A 22,396-nucleotide genomic window follows, 5' to 3' on the forward strand; every position below is an offset into this window, starting at 1 on the left:
GGGTCAAAATTCTTCCAAATGTGTAGAAAAAGTTTACCGTTCTTCAGGTGATTATACCATCTTCACCAATTGAAAATAGTTTGTTGTAGAAATTACGTCTGAACAATTAAAAGTATATACTCCGTAGTCCATATCAAAGCTTCATATTCTACATGTAAAGCTGGTAAGCAGAATTTTAATGATTTTAATTAATATAAATTTATTGTAAGGCTTAGCATAATAGATTTGATTGGCTAAGGTTGTGGATTTCTATCTTTTGCTCAAAGATTTAGGTTTTAGATTTTTAGCTTTGGCTTTAGTTTATTTTACTGTAGAAAGTTTTTTGATAGCGTTGAATATATACTCTAAAAGTGTTTTTTATGCAAACATATTTCATTTTATAATGTTTTGGCTTTAGATATAGTTTTGAAAATAAAAACATGATTGCTTTGAAAATGGCCGTAAAAATTAAAAAGGTTGTCTAAAGTTCATACAACAACTACCAATCACCCCTGATATTTTTGCCAAATTTATATGTATTTGATTTTTTTAACACTGGATGGTAGCACACATTACATCATAATATAATCTCTAACTCCATTAGATATGATGATCAATTACCTGCAACATATGTGTTAATGATGAACAAACTTCACGGACAATGATTCCACGATGAAGCTCTCTCCGAAACACTTGGATCAACGGATGGTTCTGCATGTACGATGGACGGGTTCTCTCTGCAGCAGACGACCACAACGAATGGCTCTGCTTATAGTACTATGGAATCTCCCAAAAGCTTGCATTCTATAATCGGCAAGAAATTGTTTAGTCTGGAATTTGAATCCTATACCTGAATGTAAAAGCATTTAAACTTTAACTAGTAAACTAAGATGCTTCCGATGTATGTATTTGATTTGGTACCAAATAGGAAATCAAAGCTTCAGCAAACGAATCTTAACACAACACATCCATCCAAAAATATATCTTCCCAATTAGCACACAGGAAAAACAATAGATCTTCCCCCCACACGTGCTTGTCGATTCTCATCATTCGAATGATAACATAATTTACAATATAGAGTCCTAATTTTTCCTTGTTAAAAAAAAGTCCTAATTTTTCCTTACTATTAATTTATTATTGAATGCAAGGAAACGGGTTGAATACGACTTGTTAAAATTATTCTATCGGTCCGGGTCCATAAAGAAGACAACAAAGTTCACCTAATATGAGTACGACTTGTTCCATTGGCTAAATAAATGTATTTCTCTTCTCGACTCCAGTGCCTTTAAAATCTGCTTTTGAAATTTTGACATTATCGCAAAACTCACAATTTTTTCACTGCACAAACCAATTATCGTTGAATGTTGACCAGTGAAATGTTGTAACCGGCAAAAGATAAAAATGATGCAGATAAGACTGTTTTCACTGACTACCCTTCTCCATTATCAAAACTATGATTGTGTCTCTCAAGCTCTTTAAATGTTACTGTGTCATCACCTCAGACTCGTTCTCGTCATTTTCAATTGCTAATCCCTATTACTGAAAAGTAAGAACATAAACCCTCTCTCTGGTTTTGTTGCCCATGCCTTGTGGGCCTTGTTGTGGTCCTAGTGACAGAAAGGTGATTACGATGTCTGTAAAGGGATGTTATGGTCAGTTAAGTGTTAAGTTTTGGTAATCAAGGTCCGATTTATAGTAATGATATCCGCTAATTAAGAAAAAGCGGGTCTCTCGAGAAATCGCTAAGTACATGAATTCTAGTGGTGGGATCCATCATCTTCTTTTAAATTGTAACATCAAGACCGTTCATCATCATCATCAAAATTTGTAATCCATGGGTTTCTTTTTATCTTTAAAATTATCTTTATGAATTTATATGGTTCGCTTAGAGATTATTTTGCATTGCTGATTGAAGCTTATAGTGATATGCATGTGTGACGTAATTTTATGATTTGCTGAATGTATTAATAAACCACACAATGTTCAAAGATTAGGTAACAACATCACTTTCAACAGATTTAGAATTGGAAACAACAAGGCTTCAAACTAAAATTAAATTAAGTTTTTGTGGATCTTAAAATCCATACGCACTATATACATATTTTTTTTGAAAATTACACTATATACATATTTGAGTGTTTTTATTTATAAAGTAAGGAAGAAAAAGTTTTAAGGTACAAAATCTTCAAAACAACAATAATGTAAATTATGTTTAAACTATATTGATGAATATCAGATGACGAGATCGTAAATGTAAGTAAGAATCAAAACAGCACAAGTGTGAAGAACAAAATGGCAGGATCGATGTGATTGGGAGAGCTCGACATCTAAGTCGATGTATGCATGTGTTAAAGTCGTACTCTTTCGCCTTCTTCCTCCTTTTATACTTGTCTCTATTGTTGTCATCTCTAATATCTTCTCCTCCATTTTTGAGCTATCATCATCTCTCTTGAGACTAAATTAATAATACTCACCATCAAGCTCGACGCATATCTCATGTACTTGGTTCATCTACCTGTTTCCAGGTCTAATTTACCGGGTCTCGACTTCGATGCTAGATTAGAGTCAAACAACATTCTCTCATCAAATTCATGTTTTCTTTTACTTTTATAAGACTTTTAAATTCTTAATTCTAAATTAAAGTTTTTTAAAAAATCTCCCTCCATTGATATAAACTAAAAGTAATTAAAAAAATAATAATTCACAAATAAAGACACGCCAATTTCATCGTCTTGCTCACTTACCCTCACCACACTATCTCACCCTTTTTTAAACCATACCCTAACCTAACACAGAAAGAGAAACAAACAGAGCCATGAAACTTCTTCTCATCCTCCTCCTTCTCCTCCACATTTCCCTCTCCTTCGCCGCCGTTCATCAAATCTCCGAGCTCCGTGCTCTTCTCTCACTCAAATCCTCCCTCACCAGCAGCAAAAACGACCAACACTCGCCTCTCGCCTCATGGAACCTCTCCACAAGCTTCTGCCTATGGACAGGAGTCACGTGCGACGCCTCTCTCCGTCACGTGACCTCCCTCTACCTATCCGGCCTCAACCTCTCGGGGACTCTCTCCTCCTCCGTATCTCACTTACCTCTCTTGCGAAACCTCTCCCTCGCCGCTAACCAGATCTCGGGCCACATCCCCCCGGAGATGGCCAGCCTCTCGGAGCTCCGCCTTCTGAACCTCTCCAACAACGTCTTCAACGGCTCGTTCCCCGACGAGCTCTCCGCCGGATTGGTGAACCTCCGGGTCCTCGATTTGTACAACAACAACTTAACCGGAGACTTGCCCGTCTCCCTCACCAACCTGACGGAGCTCCGTCACCTCCACCTCGGCGGGAACTACTTCGCCGGAAGAATCCCGCCGGCGTACGGAAGCTGGCCTGCTCTCGAGTATTTAGCAGTTTCCGGCAACGAACTCGCCGGAAAAATCCCCCCGGAGATCGGAAACCTAACGGCTCTCCGGGAGCTCTACATCGGATACTTCAACGCCTTCGACGGCGGTCTTCCGCCGGAGATCGGAAACCTATCGGACCTCCTCAGGCTCGACGCCGCGAACTGCGGGTTGAGAGGAGAGATTCCGCCGGAGATCGGGAGGCTTCGGAGGCTCGACACGCTCTTCCTTCAGGTGAACGCCTTCTCGGGGACGTTACCGCCGGAGCTGGGAACGATCTCGAGCTTGAAATCGATGGATCTGTCTAACAACATGTTCACCGGAGAGATCCCACCGAGTTTCGAGCAGCTGAGGAATCTGACGCTACTGAATCTGTTCAGGAACAAGCTGTACGGCGCTATACCGGAGTTCATCGGCGATATGCCGGGGCTCGAGGTGTTGCAGCTGTGGGAGAACAACTTCACCGGTAGCATCCCTCGGAAGCTAGGGGGGAACGGTAGGCTGGTGATTCTTGACCTCTCCTCCAACAAACTCACCGGAACTTTGCCGCCTAATATGTGCTTCGGTAACCGGTTAGTGACGGTGATCACCCTCGGCAACTTCTTGTTCGGTTCGATCCCTGATTCGCTTGGGAAATGCGAGTCTTTGACCCGGATCCGAATGGGTCAGAATTTCCTTAACGGGTCGATTCCCAACGGGCTTTTCGGGTTACCCGAGTTATCTCAAGTGGAGCTCCAAGACAATTACCTCACGGGAGAGTTGCCGTTACCGATAAGCGGAGGAGTGTCTGTTAACCTCGGTCAGATCAGTCTTTCGAATAACCAACTCTCCGGTCCGTTACCGCCGGCCATCGGGAACTTCTCCGGCGTCCAGAAACTGCTCTTGGACGGTAACAAGTTCTCCGGTCCGATTCCGTCGGAGATAGGGAGGCTTCAGCAGCTTTCGAAGCTTGATTTCAGCCACAATCTGTTCTCCGGCGGGATCGCGCCGGAGATCAGCCGCTGTAAGCTGCTGACGTACGTCGACCTGAGCCGTAACGAGCTCTCAGGTGAGATCCCTAACGAGATCACGAGCATGAGGATCTTGAATTACTTGAATGTTTCGAGAAACCATCTCGTTGGTTCGATCCCCGCGACGATATCGTCGATGCAGAGTTTAACATCTGTTGATTTCTCTTACAACAACCTCTCCGGTTTGGTTCCCAGCACTGGGCAGTTCGGTTACTTTAATCACACATCCTTCTTGGGTAATTCTGATCTTTGCGGTCCCTATTTGGGTCCTTGCAACCAGCCTCATCATGTCAGACCTCTATCCCCTACTACAAAGCTCTTACTCGTCCTCGGACTGCTGTTCTGTTCCATGGTGTTTGCTATAGCTGCCATAGTCAAAGCCAGGTCCTTGAGAAACGCCGCCGAGTCCAAGGCTTGGAGATTGACTGCTTTCCAGAGACTAGACTTCACTTGCGATGACCTCTTGGTCTGTCTCAAGGAAGACAACATCATAGGCAAAGGCGGCGCCGGGATTGTCTACAAAGGCGTGATGCCTAGCGGCGACCTAGTAGCGGTCAAGAGATTGGCTACAATGTCTCACGGATCTTCTCATGACCATGGGTTCAACGCGGAGATTCAGACTTTAGGTAGGATCAGACACAGACACATTGTTAGGCTGCTTGGGTTTTGCTCTAACCATGAAACGAATCTCCTCGTGTACGAGTACATGCCCAACGGTAGCCTTGGAGAGGTCCTTCACGGAAAGAAAGGAGGTCATCTGCATTGGGACACACGTTACAAGATTGCTCTTGAAGCAGCCAAGGGTCTTTGCTACCTCCACCATGGCTGTTCTCCTTTGATCGTCCACAGAGATGTTAAATCCAACAACATCCTCCTAGACTCCAACTTTGAAGCTCATGTCGCCGACTTTGGTCTCGCCAAGTTCTTACAAGACTCCGGTGCTTCTGAGTGTATGTCTGCAATTGCCGGCTCCTACGGCTACATCGCTCCAGGTACTTACTGCCTTCCTTTTACTCACTCTGGCATGTAATAACTAATATGTGTTATTGTTATGGGCAGAGTATGCGTATACATTGAAGGTAGATGAGAAGAGCGATGTGTACAGCTTCGGTGTTGTTCTTTTGGAACTCGTCACCGGAAGGAAACCCGTCGGAGAATTCGGAGACGGCGTGGATATCGTTCAGTGGGTGCGAAGCATGACGGATTCGAACAAGGAATGTGTGCTCAAAGTTATCGACCATAGACTCTCTTCTGTACCCGTCCACGAAGTAACGCACGTCTTCTACGTTGCGTTGCTTTGCGTTGAAGAACAGGCGGTGGCGAGGCCGACGATGAGGGAAGTCGTTCAGATCCTCACCGAGCTCCCAAAGATCCCTCTTTCGAAACAGCTGGCGGTGGAATCAGACGTGACGGAGAAATCTCCGGCAGTAGATGAAGATCTCCTCAGTAATTAGACTTCCCGACGACGACGGGTTTAAGTTCATGGAGGGGCAAACGTGTCTTTTAAGGCAAAGAGATGGTGTTAATCACGTGTTTTAAGCCCTCTTCTTTGATTCGGACAAGGCAACTAACTATGAGTTCGGTCTTTACTGGTTTAAGCAACTCTTGAAGTTGTTGTTTTTTTCTGCCCATATATATTCGAGTTGCATTACTTTTACCCTTTGATAGAAATTTTGACATGAGGCTGGTGAGTTCTTGTTCTCACCTTGGTTTATCCTTTTAGACCGTAACTGAATGTGGTAACTGTTACGATGCAAGAAGACATTACATGTGAGAGGAGACAGTGAGGGGAAACTAAAGGTATGAATGTGTGTGTGGGGACTTCCTGATGATAAGTTATGCTGAGAAGGGAGAAAGCGAAAGCTCACTCACAATTTCTTTAGTTTATTGCAAATGCATGTGTAGTGTCTTTAATGAATCAAATGGTCCTGAGATCTTTTTCAACCCTCTTCCCTTGTCTTGAAGCAAAAATCTAAATTTATATGAAGCATTTATGACATCTCATTATTGTAAGCCATATATCCAACTTTGATTTTGACCCACCCAAAAATTCGAATACTTAGGTGTTGTTGCTTTCTTTGATATTTAACCATGCTATGAGATACGAAAGATAAGAGTTAAAAAGTATGTTTGTAAGGATATTTTAGATATAATCTTTCATTATCAAAGATGTATGATACATTGATGAAAATGATAATATAATAAATGTTTGACAAAAAAAAAAAATACTTTGGTTCAGGTTGGTTTGGTTTGGTTTTTGATCCATTTCTACTAAAAATACATAGAAAACAGAAATACACTTTTTGGACTAATTATTTTAGAACACGCCTCTTTTTAAAACGTAGAGAATATCAATTATAAGAATTCAGTTAAATAATGTATTTGTTTTTTTTAAGTTACTATATTGTATTTGTTTTGATGTTATGTATTTACGAGAAATTAAAATTTCCCTTCATTAGATCTTTATAAGTATTTTTTATTTTATCTTTTCTATGGAGAAAATATTGCGATAAATACAAACTTTAAAAAAATAAAGTTGATTGTTTTTTTTTTTGTTATTTAATGACAAATAATTAATGATCGTTATTCAAAGCTATAATCCTACGTGGATTTAACCTATTCTGAGAAGAGCCTCTATAGATATATATTGAGTTCAAGTCATATAACGTGAACGATCCTTGGCCCTTAGGAATCAAATCTTTTCAGAGTATGCCTTCTAGAAGAAGACTTGCCGTATATGTTTTAACGATGATTTTGAAGTTCATCAGATGGCAGATGCATTCCGTCGCTTTATGCGGTCATCAATTCTGTGTGGAGTGCATGAGACAGTATATAGAAGCGATGCTACTCGAGGGAGGAGTACCGAGATGTCCTCGTTATCAATGCGAGTCTAAGCCAATTCTTAGAAGTTTTACCAATCTTTTGACACTTAAACTAAGAAAGATGTGGGAACAAAGGATCCAAGAGGACTCGATTCCCGTGGCTGACAGAGTTTATTGCCCAAACCGGATGTGCTCGGCTTTAATGTCGGTATCGGAGCTCTCTAAATCTACTAATGGACATATGAGATGTTGCTTCAAATGTTCAAATTTTACGTTCTCTGCAAAGTTCCATGGATTAATAACATGTCCTGCGGTGATTACAAGAGGTTGGGTCCAAATCCTACAACAAATGACATGATGCTAAAAGCTCTAGCAAATCAGAAAATGTGGCGTCAGTGTGGAAAGTGCCAACACATGATCGAACGTGTTGCAGGTTGCAGTAAAGTAACTTGCAGGTATCAACATTATACAAGCACCACATTCTTTAGCTATCATATAATCCATCTGAATTTCATTATATATCTTGCCTAATTAATATTGAGTACTGTTCTGTTCATTTAAATTTTATAAAACTTGTCGAAGATAATAATTTGTGAATCTTATATATTAAAACAGAAGTCACAACTTTGATTCATGTGTGATTTTTTTTAAAATAGACCTAATGGACATATTCCTAAAAAGTCATGTTATCATTTAAATTTTGGACCTACCGGAAATTTTTATTGGGCTATCAATAATTGGATTTAAACAACAGATGATCCATTGGATTTATAGATAGTATAAATTAAATAGATATAATTTAATGTTGTAATACTATATATACCTCCATATGTTAAATATTTAAATATTTGTCGATGTTAACTTTTAAAATTATAAAAAAAAAATTAGATGACAAAAATCATATTATCTAATAATGGTTAATCTTTACTACCTTAAACCAATGAAAACAAATTTTAAACTATATACTTTATTTTAAAAATTAAACAAAAACTAAATATTTAATTATTTACTCGATAATATAAATCTATGAAATGAAAAGTTTAATTTTTTAAAAACTTTCTAAATTTGTGAAATGTTACAATATCTTTGAATATGTTAATAAAACAATATTTTACTAATCTTTATATATATAGTTACGATTTTAATAATGAAATACTAATCCGAATATATATATATATAGAAGAAGATACAAATATATGTGAAAATTTGAAACAATCTATTCAATGAAAAAAATATATCGTAAACTTATTATATTTTAAAAATTGATAGACACATATATATTATAATATATATCAATTTAGAATTAAAAATAAAATATTTATATAAAAACAAATGAAAACAAAAATCTACGCGGTTGCGCGGGTCGAGATGTAGTATCTATCATGATGGATATTCGTTTTGCTACACATGTGGAGAAGAATGGAAACAAGGGGGTTGTTCTCACCGATGGTACTATTTAATAATTACCGTTTCTGTTGTTTCCTTACTAATAATTATTGTCATAAACTTGGGATATTAATCTGCAAAGAACAATAGAAATCGGTTTTGTAGTTGGTGTTCATGTTGCTAATAGAAAACGACTTTGGCATAAGAAAGGAAAAAAAGACGTAGATGAGGCTTGGTTAAGTTTTACCTGCTCATCTCCTTTTTGGTTGATTTTATTCTATAGTTATATTTTACAACCACTCAGCAGTCAGCATGTCCCAGTAAATAACAACGACATCACCACTTGGTCCTTCAAACCTGATTTTATGTGTCGCCGTCTTTTTGTATAACATGTCGCTACCATTGGCGAACGAGGCCAGAGTTTTCTTACACCATCGGTTTATTAAAACTAGGAATAAAAATGAACGTTAAAGATGCCAACTGGGACCAAAGTTTCGATGTTTGACACTCCGGGCAGGCTTAGCACTGTTCCAAGCCCTAGGACAAAAAAAAATTATCCTTTGAAAATTATATTTATTTAATGTTTAAAATATTTTAATAATTTAATCAATAATATTTTATATATTTTGTGATGAAAATAAAATATATACAAAATATTTTTAGGCTCTTTTCAATTTTCAATTTTTTATAAAATATAGATTTATAAAAAAATTGAACCCCTTAATTAGCCGACCCTATTGACATCATTGAAAACTAGGGTTTAAGTTAAGCCTTTTGGACTTAATCTATCTTATTAAAGCATAAACATAATGTTTGACATAACTTTTATTTTGTAAGTGTTTAAATTAAATACATATTTTTACTTTATAGTTAAAACTACAATAAATCACTTATATTCATTTTTTTATACTACTATCCATATTTCCAAAATAATATACTCATTTCTTTATACTATTATCCATGTTTCCAAACAAAAAATATAATTAATATTGTGTCGAAATAATATAAAATGTTAGATCTCATTTTTTTTAAAAAAAGTTAAAAATTCTTTCAAACTATTTAGATAAATTAAATAATTGAAAAATTCAAATAATTTGTAAAATAACGAAAATAAATAGAACTTATTTTACAGGTTTAAATACTACAAAACATTTCAACCAATAATAAATAAATTAAATTAACAGATTATTTTATTTATATTTCCTAAATAAGGTTATATCATTTATTTAAGTAACATAATAATTCAATAATATCCATTACATAAAAATCATATAAACGTTATACATTGTACCATAAATATATAAAACAAAATTATGAAAATGTTCAAAATATATGTTATCTAAAGAAAAATGATTAACACTAATTGTTAACAACAAATTTAAACCAATTATAATATAAACCAAATTATTAACAAAATAAATTACACAAAACAATTATAATAAAATTAGTTAAGGTATATAAAATGAGTAATATGATCAAGACATATTTATAGTTCTTAATTATTTTATATTTATCATTTTTTTCTATCAAAATTTTGTAGAAACATCATAATTTCATAAAATTACAAAACAATGAATTTTAAAATTTGGATTAAAAGGTAACAATTTGAATAAAATTAGATTATATGTATCGGTCATCTATCGGTTCAAATTAGTCTCGGATTTTAGTATTTTTCTAAATATAGATATTATTAAAAATCTAAATCAATTTATCGATCACCGAATTAACCGGTTTGACCGCGAGTTTAGGCCGGATTTAAAAGCAGTGATTTAAATGCAAAATTATTTTAAATACACAAAATTCTTAAAAACTAACAAAATATTTGTTAAATTATTAGTGAAATTTTCATCATAAAATATTTCACCTTTGCAAAGCGCGGATCAAGAACTAGTTCACTTTTTAAACTAGATGAGGATCAGTACCTTTGCGGATTGATATATATATATATAACAAAATTTAATTTTAGTTTTTAATTTTTATTTAAAATTAAATTATTGAACTAGATATAATTTTTAAAGTTTATCTCATCTCTATAATTTTTAATATATATTTATTAATTAATTATCCTAATATCATGACAAATAGATATATTAACATATAGTTTTAAATAATAATATTATACTAATGACTTATCCTATAATTGTTGAAAATATGATAAATCAGAAAAATTACATTTTAAATAATAGCATAGATTTGTTAACAATTCTCTTAATGATTTATGGTTTTAAATCAAGTTATCTTATCTTTAGAGACTAGATAAAAGATTCTCTCCGCCTTCTCTCTAGCTAGTTCTTTTGGTTGCTTCCGTCGCTTCTCCGTTTACCCGACTCCGGCTGCTCACTTAGAGCTGGGGTTGGAATCTGTCTCTCTTTGTCTTCCATGCTCTCTTTTTGGATCTTATTCTCTCAACGGGTTTGACTTCATTCTAGAACTCGATCTAGCGTTTTGTCATTTCTGGAGAGAATAACAGAGTTTGTTGAGCATCTGATGCATGCATTAACTAGTCAACCTTGCTGTCACCTTCTCTTCACTCAGATCCGCTTTTGTTTCGAATCTAGTAAGTGATTGAAGAACATGCATGATTGATTCCAAAGCCCTTTGGTTCATCTCAGTATTGATCTTCTTCTTTCTTGGTCCTTCGAGACTGTTTGAATCTAGAGATGTTCTGTTTCGCTCCTTGTCATTAATCAATAGATCTGATCGAGATCTTTTTCTATTCAAGCTTCCTTCTGGTTTCTCAAGTCAGTTTCTTACCGTCATAGCCGTCTCCGGTTGAAGACTTCCGTTCACGAAGTGAGTATGTCTTGCTGGTGTTTGAAGCTTTGTTCTTAAATTGTCTGGGCTATTCACTATAGGAGGATTCGCATGTCGTGGGTTCGGCCAAGATTGCTTCTGCGATTTGTCTTTGTTCAAAGGTGTTTCGTTGATGTCTCGCATGTTTGTTTCTTTGAAGTTTATGGATTTCATTTGATATGTTTTTAAGTTGTACTAGTTATGGATGTTGTTTATGATTTTCACGTAGACTCCCATCTGTGGGCTTAATTTTTCAGAGCGTTTGTGTTGTTCGCTGGACGTTGATTCCTGGGATTGTTCATCGCCGGACTATTGTAATATGTTTCATGTTTTAATAGAACTACCAGTGTTTAAAAAAAAGATTTATAGTTTTAAATCGGATTTTGGTTAAGTGGTTAATGAAAAAGAACTTGTGATACAATAAAGGTAAAAATCAAACTTATACACACAACAATTTAGTAGGCTTTTTATAGCCAATCACTGAAATGGGCTCGTAGCTTTCGCAATAAATATGTAATTCCTGAGTCGTTTTTTTTGGCTGAAAAAATACACTAATGCATAGACTATAATGTCATTAGCATGAGGAAGTTATGGCCTGCGGCCCTGCGGTCATGAAGCCCACGTGACTGCATTCTTTGTTCAAATTTGATATGTTAATGTGTTTCTTTCTCTTTTTTCTTTTCAAAAATGAAACTGTGCCATTAAGAAATTGGACAAATGTCAAACAATGACAGGAGATAATTCCCTATATGTGAATCTACGATCTTGTTCTATCTTTATAAAAACAACCGACCAGATTGTGATTTGTTATAGATATTTGTGATCTAAATCTTATCGAGACCAGCTCACAAATCTCAAAATTTAATAAAAAAAATTCTTGAGTAAAAGACCATACGTATGGCTGATGATAGAGACGACAAGTTCTGGATGGGCCGTATGCAATTAAGAACATCTTGTTTGCAAACATACGAATATCAACCAAAATTCTCAAAATCATTTTAACGTGTCTATATTATTATTTTTACCTGGCGAATACTTTATGTTACACGGGTCGACGACCAAAAATAATGCTCCTCACATGTAATGACTTTTCTCTTCTGTTGTTACATGCGGTTTCTCCGCGTTTCATACAATAGGGAACATAATCGATATTAGATGTGTTGTTAGATTTGTTTTCATAGAAAATTGACAAGTGATATTTTATTTGTATGATTTTTGATTATTTCGTTCGTCGTAGTACCCGACAACGCACATGGGATTTCGAATAATTTATTGTTTTGAGAATATTCTGAAAAGTAATATTTATTGTTTATTGTATTGTGTTTGCAATTCTACATAATTAATTAGTATCATAATCTTTGACCGGTATATGATTAACCGATGTTGACAAAATAAAATTTACCGATAACAATAAACTAGGATACTATGTCTATGATATTTGATAGTTTTTTTTGTCACGAAACTCTTATATTAAAATAGATGTTCAAAAGACTTAAACAGTTACAACCGGAAGTGAATTCGACGGCTAAATGAAACCGAAAAGTACTATAACAAAAGATAGACATGTTAAAGGGGTGAAGAAATCCGTAGACCTGCTTCACTTGAAACCATGAAACTAATGTTCCTAAGAACATACTAAGATTGGTACAACAACCGATGAAAGGGGACCTGGTTTGAAGATCGTTGGTGAACACCAACACTGATGATAAACCCACTGAAAAGCTAGATTTGGTTATGCAGTCCATTAAACAAACAAGATTAGCTCTTATACCAACTATGATAAACCGGAAGACTAGGTGAATCTCAACTGTGCCGGAAAACATATTGTTCGAAGAGACAAACGGTAAGGCGGCTGATATTGTGCCATGAACTCCGGTTCTAGAGCACTCACTAGAATGAACAAATGATGTTATTTCCATATAAACGAGACTCATCGTGACAGTTCTTGGCTTTGTTGATAGGTGGGTAGAAACCGGCTCTAAAGAATGGCTGACCTTGACCTTTATGACTTGGTACGTAAACTCGATGGTAGTTGATGGGTAGGCGGTGGTTGATATTTGATAGTTTCGATTGATATTTTTTGGGATTTTAGATTCTTAAATTGCTACTATATATTGAGAAGTTGAAAAAAATGAAATAACTACTGATGAGGAAATAAATATTCTTTCCAAATGATTATACATATAGGTTTCTCCAACCGAAAGAAACAGAATGATTGACTGATATTTAGCGTATGTAAGTTTCTAACAATCATTGCATAAGATCATATGATCTTTGATGTAATGTACCACAATATATCATGTAATTAAAAAAAATTGCTATTAACGAAAATCCTGTTAGGTGGGATGTTATGTACTAAAGCCACTAAACCTTCTAACCGGATTTTAAGATAAATTAAAATCAGTCATATGTTTCGTTTTCCAATTTCCAAGACTGTATATGCTCTAACCTACGTTAGCTAATGATCACTGGAGTTAAATGAGAATGTATGATGTATCAAAATGAGAAAGTATTACACGTATACATGTATTATGTATACATGAAAATATATACCAACCAGTGTTTTTAAAACCAGACCGACCCGATGGTTGAACCGGGTTCGACCATAAACCGGATACATAGCTGAGTTGGTTCTAATAATTGGTTCGACCATGAACCGTCACGTAGTGAGATTGCATTCCAGAGTTATTAAACTGATAAAAACCATTTAAAACTATCAAAAATCTCTAAACCATCTAATATAAACATAAAACTAGTTTATATTTACAATGTTTATGTTTTAAATTCATTTATATTTTAGATATGTATCATATTTACTAACATTACTTTTAAATTTATACACTAGAAATATATTAACCCAGATTATTGAACCAGGTTTGACCCGGTCGAACCATATTGAACCATGACCCAAAAATTATCCGATTGAGCTTCCGGTCCGGTTTTAAAAACACTGATACCAACTTAACTTAATAAATGTTGAAAAAGTTCAAAAGAAAGTAAATCAATGTGAGTAAATTCATAGCCAACATTTAATAATGCAAAAGATATCAAACTTACGAAAATATGAGATGTACTTATCTCTTACATATTTATATGCAAACACAAGAAGCTTGCCAGCTTTCGCTGACAGTACGATGGGAATATATATAAATAGCCGTTGCAAATGCAAATTTGGATCCAGTGCACTTAACTAGTAACACTTACATCCAAAAGAAAAAAATCACAACAGGCTCTCAAAGAAACACACACATACATGAATAATTAAATAAAATATACTTATATGAAATGAGAAAGAATATAGTGATATAAATATTTTGGAAAATGTTAATACACTTTCCAAAATATTAAAAAAACCAATTATTTATATAAATATGAAGATTTGTTGTGCCTTAAACATGGGACGATGAACGAGTTTCATCGTTCATCAGGTACACGGTCGGTCCATGACACCCGGAAAACCCAGTTAGAGACAGTTCTCTTTCTCAAACTCTTGATCCTCTCATAGCTGCTTTTTGATATCAATCTCCTACTATCTGTTGACTCTACGTATTCTTTGAGCCTTTGCATCGCCAAATCGAGTGTCTCTTCACTCATGTTAGCGAAACAAACCCTAAACCAACCCGGTTCAGTACAATGACACGAGGAACCGGGTGAAATATTCAGTTTCACTTCGTATACAATCTTTTTCCATAGCTCAAGCTCTGCTTCGAATGTGTTTGTGTCCAAGAGATGTCTCATGTCAACCCAACAAAACAAACCAGCGTTGCTTTTAAGACAAGTAACCCCTGCAGCCTCAAGACCGGACACGAGTTGGTTTTGACGAATCTTGAGTCTTTTCTGGTTCTCGTTGAGGTATGTTCCTGTGAACTTCTTGTCGGAAAGCAATGCGGAGAGAAGGTACTGTGTTTGGGAAGAAACGAGGCCGAAACTCGACATTTTTGTCGCAGCCGAAACAACCATTTCGTCGTTGGAGTATATTGCTCCAACGCGAAAACCGGGTAAGCCTAGATCTTTGGAAAGACTGTAAACGACATGAACTCGTTTGGAGACTTCGCTGTTCTCGAGTTTCTTGTCTTTTAAGACATCCATGACACTAACGAACTGTTCAAACCCAAAAACTGTACCTGAATAGATCTCGTCGCTTATGAGATGAATGTTTTTGGAAGTAATGAAGTCAACGAGTAGGTTAAGTTCTCTTCTGGTCAACATTGTGCCAAGTGGGTTAGATGGGTTGGTAACAAGAACTCCTTTGACCTTAAGATCAAGCTTCTGAGCTTGTTGAAGAGCTGATTCTGTTATTTGGAACCCATTAGAGCTCGAGCAATGAATCGGCACGATCTCTGCTCCCGTTCTCCATTTCAAATCCCTATCAAATCTGTACACATAAAGCGAATCAAATGTCAGCTCGGGTTTCTTGGGAGACAAGTAAAGATTAAACCTCTACATAATTAAGGTTTTGGAAATTACCCTGGATAGTAAGGAGTGGGTAAAAGAAAAGCATCGCCGGGTTCCGCTAGACAAAACATGAGAGTTTCGTTGGCAGAGGTTGAACCAGCAGCTAGGACAATCTTGCTTGGATCAAATGTTACTCTATTACCTCTTATTTCCTCCATAAACTCTGCCAAAGCCTGTGGATAGGTAAACCATATTAGATTACTTGTGTCTTAAGTTAGATATTTATTTTTGGAAATATGAGGGGTACAATTTTAGTTACTTAATTACCTTCTTGAACTCGGGTAGGCCATGATAGTCTTGGAAGAGAGCAAGCTCTTTGAAAATGGATTGGCCGTCCTTCTTGAGCCCGGCTGCGTCCGGATTCTTAGCTAACCATGTCTCTATGAGATCAAAACATAGCTGCATACAAAGAACATCATATTAAGTACCAAAAAAAAAGATTGAGTAATGATTTCTCGATTGGTTTAAAAACTTGGAGTTATATATATTTACCTGATTTTCGGCAAGACCCATTTGAATAATCCCATTAGGGTTCTTGATTTCGTCGTAAGGGTTCTTCTCGTATTCTTCCCATCCCAAGAAGTAGGAAGAGTCTTGTCCATGAGCATTGCTTGTCACTTTTGTCGACAACTGTTTCATTTTTTTGTATATACAAAAGAATTTTTTGTTTTCAACGAGAGATGTTCAATGAAGAATAAGAGATTGGTTGTTGGAGAGAGAGATATTGAATTAGGGTTTCGTTAGTTGGTGAAGAGTGAGATGTGGGATGTAGATGCTTGAGGTATGTGGGATGTATATATACATTTTTTTCCTAAGAAAATTTGTCTCCACATGTGAGAGACAACTTCCGTTTTTTACTTGACGTATCTAATAATCTATCAGTTATTATTTCTTGTCATTACGAGCTTAAACATTCAAGATTTTGGTACTAAAAGATATTCAAAATACTGCTTCATTTGTTGTTTTAGTTTTATGAATTTTTAAATAAACTGAGATTTTGCTAATCTTACACAAATCTAAACATATCTTTTAAGTATATTTAACCTACTCAATTGAAAAAAGTTTGTGTGGACAGAAAAAACAAACCAAACAAGTCAAACTCAAATCAACCCAAACCATTCGGTCAAAATTTCTATCAATCAAAACAGTTTGGTTTGTCTTGGTTTCAAATTGAACCGAATAGAAAAACCAATATGCTTATTTTATTAGATTAACTAAATATATTAGTATTATTGACATTAAGATTAATTAACCATCTAACTTAAACGACTAAATATAATTTTATATTTTGTTCTTCTATATGTATATAGAAAATAAAACTAACAATAAAAGAAAAGAATATGATTTTTTTTCATTGTCATCAAAACCAAAAAAACCACCTACGATAAATTTACTAGGTTTGTATATAATAATTTTAAATTATTGAATTTATATTTTTATTGTAATATTTAATTTTACGTTTGAAAAATTTGATAATTTGGTGATCAAATGATGAATTGATTTATGTCTTATAAATTGATTTTTGTTAATCGAACTATAACCTAAGAAAAAGCAACTCAACTGAGCTAAACTGGACACAAATCAAACCAAGCTCAAAATGAACAGAACACAAACTGAACCAAACCCAATCCAAAACCGAATTAATTTCGGTTGACTATAATTAAAATGAACAGAAGAAATAAACGAGTGTTATTAAAATTAGAGCAAGTTGAATAATATTACACAGGCACACGAGATAATAAATACGGTAGAAATGAATAGTAATCCAATTAAAAATGAGTTTGTTTATAAAACGCGTTTACTGTCACCGCCCATACCTGACAATGCATTACCGACCATGACTATACAAAACCTGATATAAGATCGACTGTCATATGATGTGTTGGGGCTTTCCCCTCCTATTTTGCGAGTTATCTGAAAACAAAGTCGTTTTAAATTTTTTAATTATCACATTTCTACAGAATATATTAGTAAAAATATAGGGTACAGCTAAATATGTAAAAATGACAAATTATGACAAATATGCTAACCAGGTTCTAAGAATTTGAATCTGCCTGTAATCACAAATATGCAAATGTAATTATTTGTATCTAATTTTTAATTTATATATATATATATATATATATATATATATATAATACGTATCTAAATTAGTTGCTGGAAACAGATATCAACAAGATCAAGCTGGATATTTTGAAATATTAGCTACCCTAAATAATAGACAAGCCGAAGAAAACGTAAACCATAATTACCGACAGAAAATGAATTTGCTCAACACAATAACATGGAATGTATAAGGATAGACCATTTATCAAACTAAATATATATATTATTTACAAGCAAGATAAAGATCTTGTAACCACTATGTATAGCCGATGATATGCAGGGATGATTGTTCGTTTGTAAGTTTGATTCGTCAAATAACTAGATGATCTCGAATATTCTCTATTTGTTGTTCAAGATAAAAGAACAAAACAATTTGAAGAACGAAAAGAGTTGTTACTGTTATAATAATCTCACACCCATCTCTTCTAGTTCTCTAGAGTTAAATACACACAGACAAACTCTTCTTTATTTTTATTCTTGCAAAAAATGAGAATTATAAATCTATATCGCATGACCACACAACTGGATATATCATTTTGGAACCTGAGAAGCTTAGCAGTTAGCACATTTTCAAACTTGTTTATTTTTGGGAATGTATAAAAAGGAATATATAGCTTGGAAATAATTATCAGATTTATATTATTTTTGGGTTGTTTTAAACAGGTAAATTACTTATCAGCTTAAATAATTATTAATTTATTGTAAATTATAAAAAAAAATTATTAAAACAATATTTAACAAACATTTTAATTAATTTACGCCAGACATGATTGATCATGAATTTATTATATGCTACCAACAATATTGGGTTTGGTCAGAGCTGCTTGTTAGCAACAAGCAGACGAACATGCATATATTGAATCTTTCAAGGCCTTATTTAATCATAATCCACTCGATCTGGAGAATTATATGAGCCCAAAATAGATCTAACTGGCTTTTAATAAAAAAAACAAGACGAACTTAAACATTAACTTGTTTAGTTGACTTCTCTTCAGAGTAAAGACAACTGCGTGGAACAGAGAGAGAGAGAGAGAGAGTTTGCTTTTGTTGTAGCAAAGGATGATTAAAAGGTTCATCGTGGGCATTGTCTCGCAATGCGATCAAGTTTATGTCTGCGGTTGTAAGTAGAGAGATCACTGTAAGGGATTACCTTAAAGTTCATGTGGAGATTACTGGTGATAGTGATGATTTGAACTCGAACAGGAAAAATTGTGTTGATATGTATACAACAATGAAGGACAAAAACTGACTTGTTACAATAATACAAGGAGAATATATCTATCGCTTACGCTATGTTTTGTTTGTTCGTTCTTGTTTTGAGAGCGGCTCTACGCGTGAGAATGTGCTTGTTTTTCTATCTATCGCTCACCGCAACGAATACGACGTCGTATGGGCGGCCAAACTTTAGTATGGTTTGGTTCAGGTTATTTAACTTTTCCGTTTTGGTTTGGTTCGGTTCGGTCTCCGGTTCAATTACAAATTCAGTCTCTAGTATTGGTCCTCCTCCTCTGTGTCTCACTAAAACGACCCCGTTTGCGTCTTCTTCCTTTCCTCCTCCTTTACTTTTGAATAATCACAGACCAACTCTCCGACTAACAACAGATGAGAAAAGCTCTGTGTCTTACAGAGAGCTTGTCATCAGTATCCGAAACCTCAACAACCTTGCTCAATCTCAACCGCCGACTAACCGCCCTCACTCGCTCCGGCTCCAACACAAACGCTCTCAACCTCTTCGCCGATATCCACCGTTCCACAACTCCTAAACCCGATCAGTACACCCTCTCCTCCGCCATCACCGCCGCTTCCCACCTCCGCGACGCCGCCACCGTCCTCGGCGCGCAATTACACTCCTACGCCATCCGCTCGGGTCTGTTCCGTCACTCTCACGTCTCCAACACGCTCCTCTCGCTCTACGCGAGATCCGGGAACTTACCCTCGCTAAAGAAGAGCTTCCTAGAGATCGAAGAGCCTGACGTTTACTCTTGGACGACGCTTCTGAGCGCAAGCTTCAAGCTCGGCGAAATCGACTATGCCTTCGAGGTGTTCGACGAAATGCCTGAGAGAGACGACGCTGCGGTTTGGAACGCGATGATTACTGGCTGCAAGGAGAGTGGTTACCACGGGACGAGCATCGAGCTCTTTCGAGAGATGCACGAGCTCGGTGTTGGGCACGATAAGTTCGGATTCGCTACTGTTTTGAGCGTGTGTTGTTTGCGTTTCGGTAAGCAGGTGCATTCTCTGGTCGTAAAGGCTGGATTTTTAGTTGCTTCTTCTGTTGTGAATGCCGTTATAACTATGTATTTCAATGGCCGAGTGTTTTGTGATGCTTGTTTGGTGTTTGAAGAAGCTGGTGGTGTTCGTGATCAGGTTACTTTTAATGTTGTTATTGATGGTTTGGCGTGTTTGAAAAGAGGAGAGTCTTTGTTGCTTTTTAGAGAAATGTTGGAAGCTGGTCTTAGACCGACTGATTTGACTTTTGTGAGTGTTATGAGTTCGTGCTCGTGTGCGGGTATGGGACACCAAGTGCATGGGCTAGCCGTCAAGACAGGGTATGAAGATTATACTCTGGTAAGCAATTCGACGATGTCAATGTACTCTTCTTTTGAGGATCTTGTGGCGGCGAGAAAGGTCTTCGAGTGGTTGGAAGAGAAAGATTTGGTTACTTGGAACACAATGATCTCAGGGTATAACCAAGCGAGATTGGGTGAGTCTGCGATGTTGGTGTACAAGGGGATGCATAGAGTAGGGGTTAAACCGGATGAGTTTACTTTCGGAAGTCTTTTAGCAAGCTCTCTAGATTTATATGCTTTGGAGATGGTTCAAGCGTGTGTGATCAAATGTGGTCTAAGTTCAAAGATGGAAGTCTCCAACGCGTTGATCTCTGCCTACTCTAAGCACGGAGAGATAGCAAAAGCGGATCTAATATTCGAAGGAGCTTTAAAGAAGAATCTAGTCTCATGGAACGCCATAATCTCAGGGTGTTACCAGAACGGGTTTCCCTTTGAAGGTTTGAAAAGATTCTCTAGCTTGCTTGAAACAGAGGTCGTAATCTTACCTGATGCGTATACTCTCAGCACTCTCTTGAGCATTTGTGTAAACATTTCGTCCTTGATTCTCGGGAAGCAGGCTCACGGTTACGTCATCAGACACGGACTATTCAAGGAGACGTTGATAGGCAACGCCCTTGTAAACATGTACTCTCAATGCGGGACTGTAGACAAGTCACTTCAAGTGTTCAACCAGATGTCTGAAAAGGACGTTGTGTCATGGAACTCTCTGATCTCTGCGTACGCGAGGCACGGGGAAGGAGGGAGCGCGGTTATGAACTACAGGACGATGCGAGAGGATGGAAAAGTGGATCCCGATGCAGCCACGTTCACAGCGGTTCTCTCTGCTTGTAGCCACTCTGGTATGGTCAAAGAGGGGCTTGAGATCTTTGACTCGATTGTGAAACCGAGCGTGGATCATTTTTCGTGCTTGGTGGACCTTCTCGGTCGAGCGGGTTACCTGGATGAAGCGGAAAGGTTGGTGAAGATGAGCGGGTGTGGGGTAGATGCGTTGTGGGGTTTGTTTAGTGCTTGTGCTGCTCATGGAGATTTGAAGCTGGGGAAGATGGTTGCTAGGTTGATAATGGAACAAGAGAAGGATGATCCTTCCTCGGTTTATGTTCAGCTGTCGAATATTTACGCAGGGGCGGGTTTGTGGAAAGAAGCTGAAGAGACTAGAGAAGCCATGAATATGATTGGAGCTATGAAGCAACGAGGTTGCAGCTGGATGAGATTGTGATTTTGGTTTATAGTACAAATAGTATGTATTTACTCATGGAGTATGTATTAAATGTAAATAAGAACATGCATGCTCTTGTAACATTTATTTCACACTATAACAAGCATGCCTCCTCTTTGATTCTTTTTTACATGCTTTTATCATGTCTCAACTGGAACCTCCTTCGAAACGTAACAAGATCGTGTGATGTGATAGATCCGTATATATAAAGATTGCAAATCTATCAAACTTTTCTGTTTTTTTTTTTTTCAAAATCTTGTTATCGTTTCTAAATCAAATTCTCGAAATTTACGTAGAATTTAAAGTCATGTTTTCTCAGGAAAACAAATTGGTTTCGTCAGGTTCATCATCACTATCTAGGTTAGAGACAGACATGACCTCAAATAACGAAGATAAAACGGTGGTACCAGCATTGCAGCCTTTGCCACCACCATATCCGTCACCAAAACGGTTGGTTAAATCTTCCTCGTTAATGAAATATTCTTGTATATTGAAATGGAAAAAGGCAGGAAAGAAACGAGAAGAGAAAGATGATGATCCTTTTCTTATCGCTATGAGAAAGTGTACAACTGATGTAGACACTGAAGATGACGACAAGGTTGTTGTCTCAAAAGGAAAGAATAGTCTTAAGTCTCTAGTTTCTTGCAAAGCTCCTTGTGTTAGA

At 36.4% G+C, this 22,396-nt stretch overlaps 3 protein-coding genes, 1 long non-coding RNA gene and 1 pseudogene across 4 annotated transcripts; 4 read left to right on the plus strand and 1 right to left on the minus strand.

Annotated features, from left to right (window-relative positions):
• Positions 1–2,469: 2,469 nt before the first annotated feature.
• On the plus strand, positions 2,470–6,330 carry LOC106410295 (leucine-rich repeat receptor-like serine/threonine-protein kinase BAM2). Its single transcript, XM_013850790.3, has 2 exons — positions 2,470–5,376; positions 5,444–6,330. Exons 1-2 carry the CDS (start codon positions 2,796–2,798, stop codon positions 5,836–5,838), a joined length of 2,976 nt encoding a protein of 991 aa, XP_013706244.2. The 5' UTR covers positions 2,470–2,795; the 3' UTR covers positions 5,839–6,330.
• Positions 6,063–7,818, plus strand: LOC106398654 (annotated as a pseudogene).
• Positions 7,819–10,619: 2,801 nt separating this feature from the next.
• On the plus strand, positions 10,620–11,569 carry LOC106397220. Its single transcript, XR_001279642.3, has 2 exons — positions 10,620–11,149; positions 11,315–11,569. It is a non-coding gene; the product is annotated as an uncharacterized LOC106397220 (long non-coding RNA).
• On the minus strand, positions 11,504–17,784 carry LOC106397217 (1-aminocyclopropane-1-carboxylate synthase 9). The gene is made up of 4 exons (XM_013837802.3): positions 16,333–17,784; positions 16,108–16,239; positions 15,853–16,013; positions 11,504–15,760 (listed from the first exon to the last, which is right to left on the minus strand). Exons 1-4 carry the CDS (start codon positions 16,477–16,479, stop codon positions 14,800–14,802), a joined length of 1,401 nt encoding a protein of 466 aa, XP_013693256.1. The 5' UTR covers positions 16,480–17,784; the 3' UTR covers positions 11,504–14,799.
• A 1,268-nt stretch (positions 17,785–19,052) lies between these two features.
• Positions 19,053–21,855, plus strand: LOC106407458 (pentatricopeptide repeat-containing protein At3g49740-like). The gene has a single exon (XM_013848320.3). It carries the CDS (start codon positions 19,549–19,551, stop codon positions 21,730–21,732), a length of 2,184 nt encoding a protein of 727 aa, XP_013703774.1. The 5' UTR covers positions 19,053–19,548; the 3' UTR covers positions 21,733–21,855.
• Positions 21,856–22,396: the final 541 nt, after the last annotated feature.

The sequence above is a fragment of the Brassica napus genome, chromosome C7, assembly GCF_020379485.1.
Source record: "Brassica napus cultivar Da-Ae chromosome C7, Da-Ae, whole genome shotgun sequence".
Taxonomy (NCBI): domain Eukaryota; kingdom Viridiplantae; phylum Streptophyta; class Magnoliopsida; order Brassicales; family Brassicaceae; genus Brassica; species Brassica napus.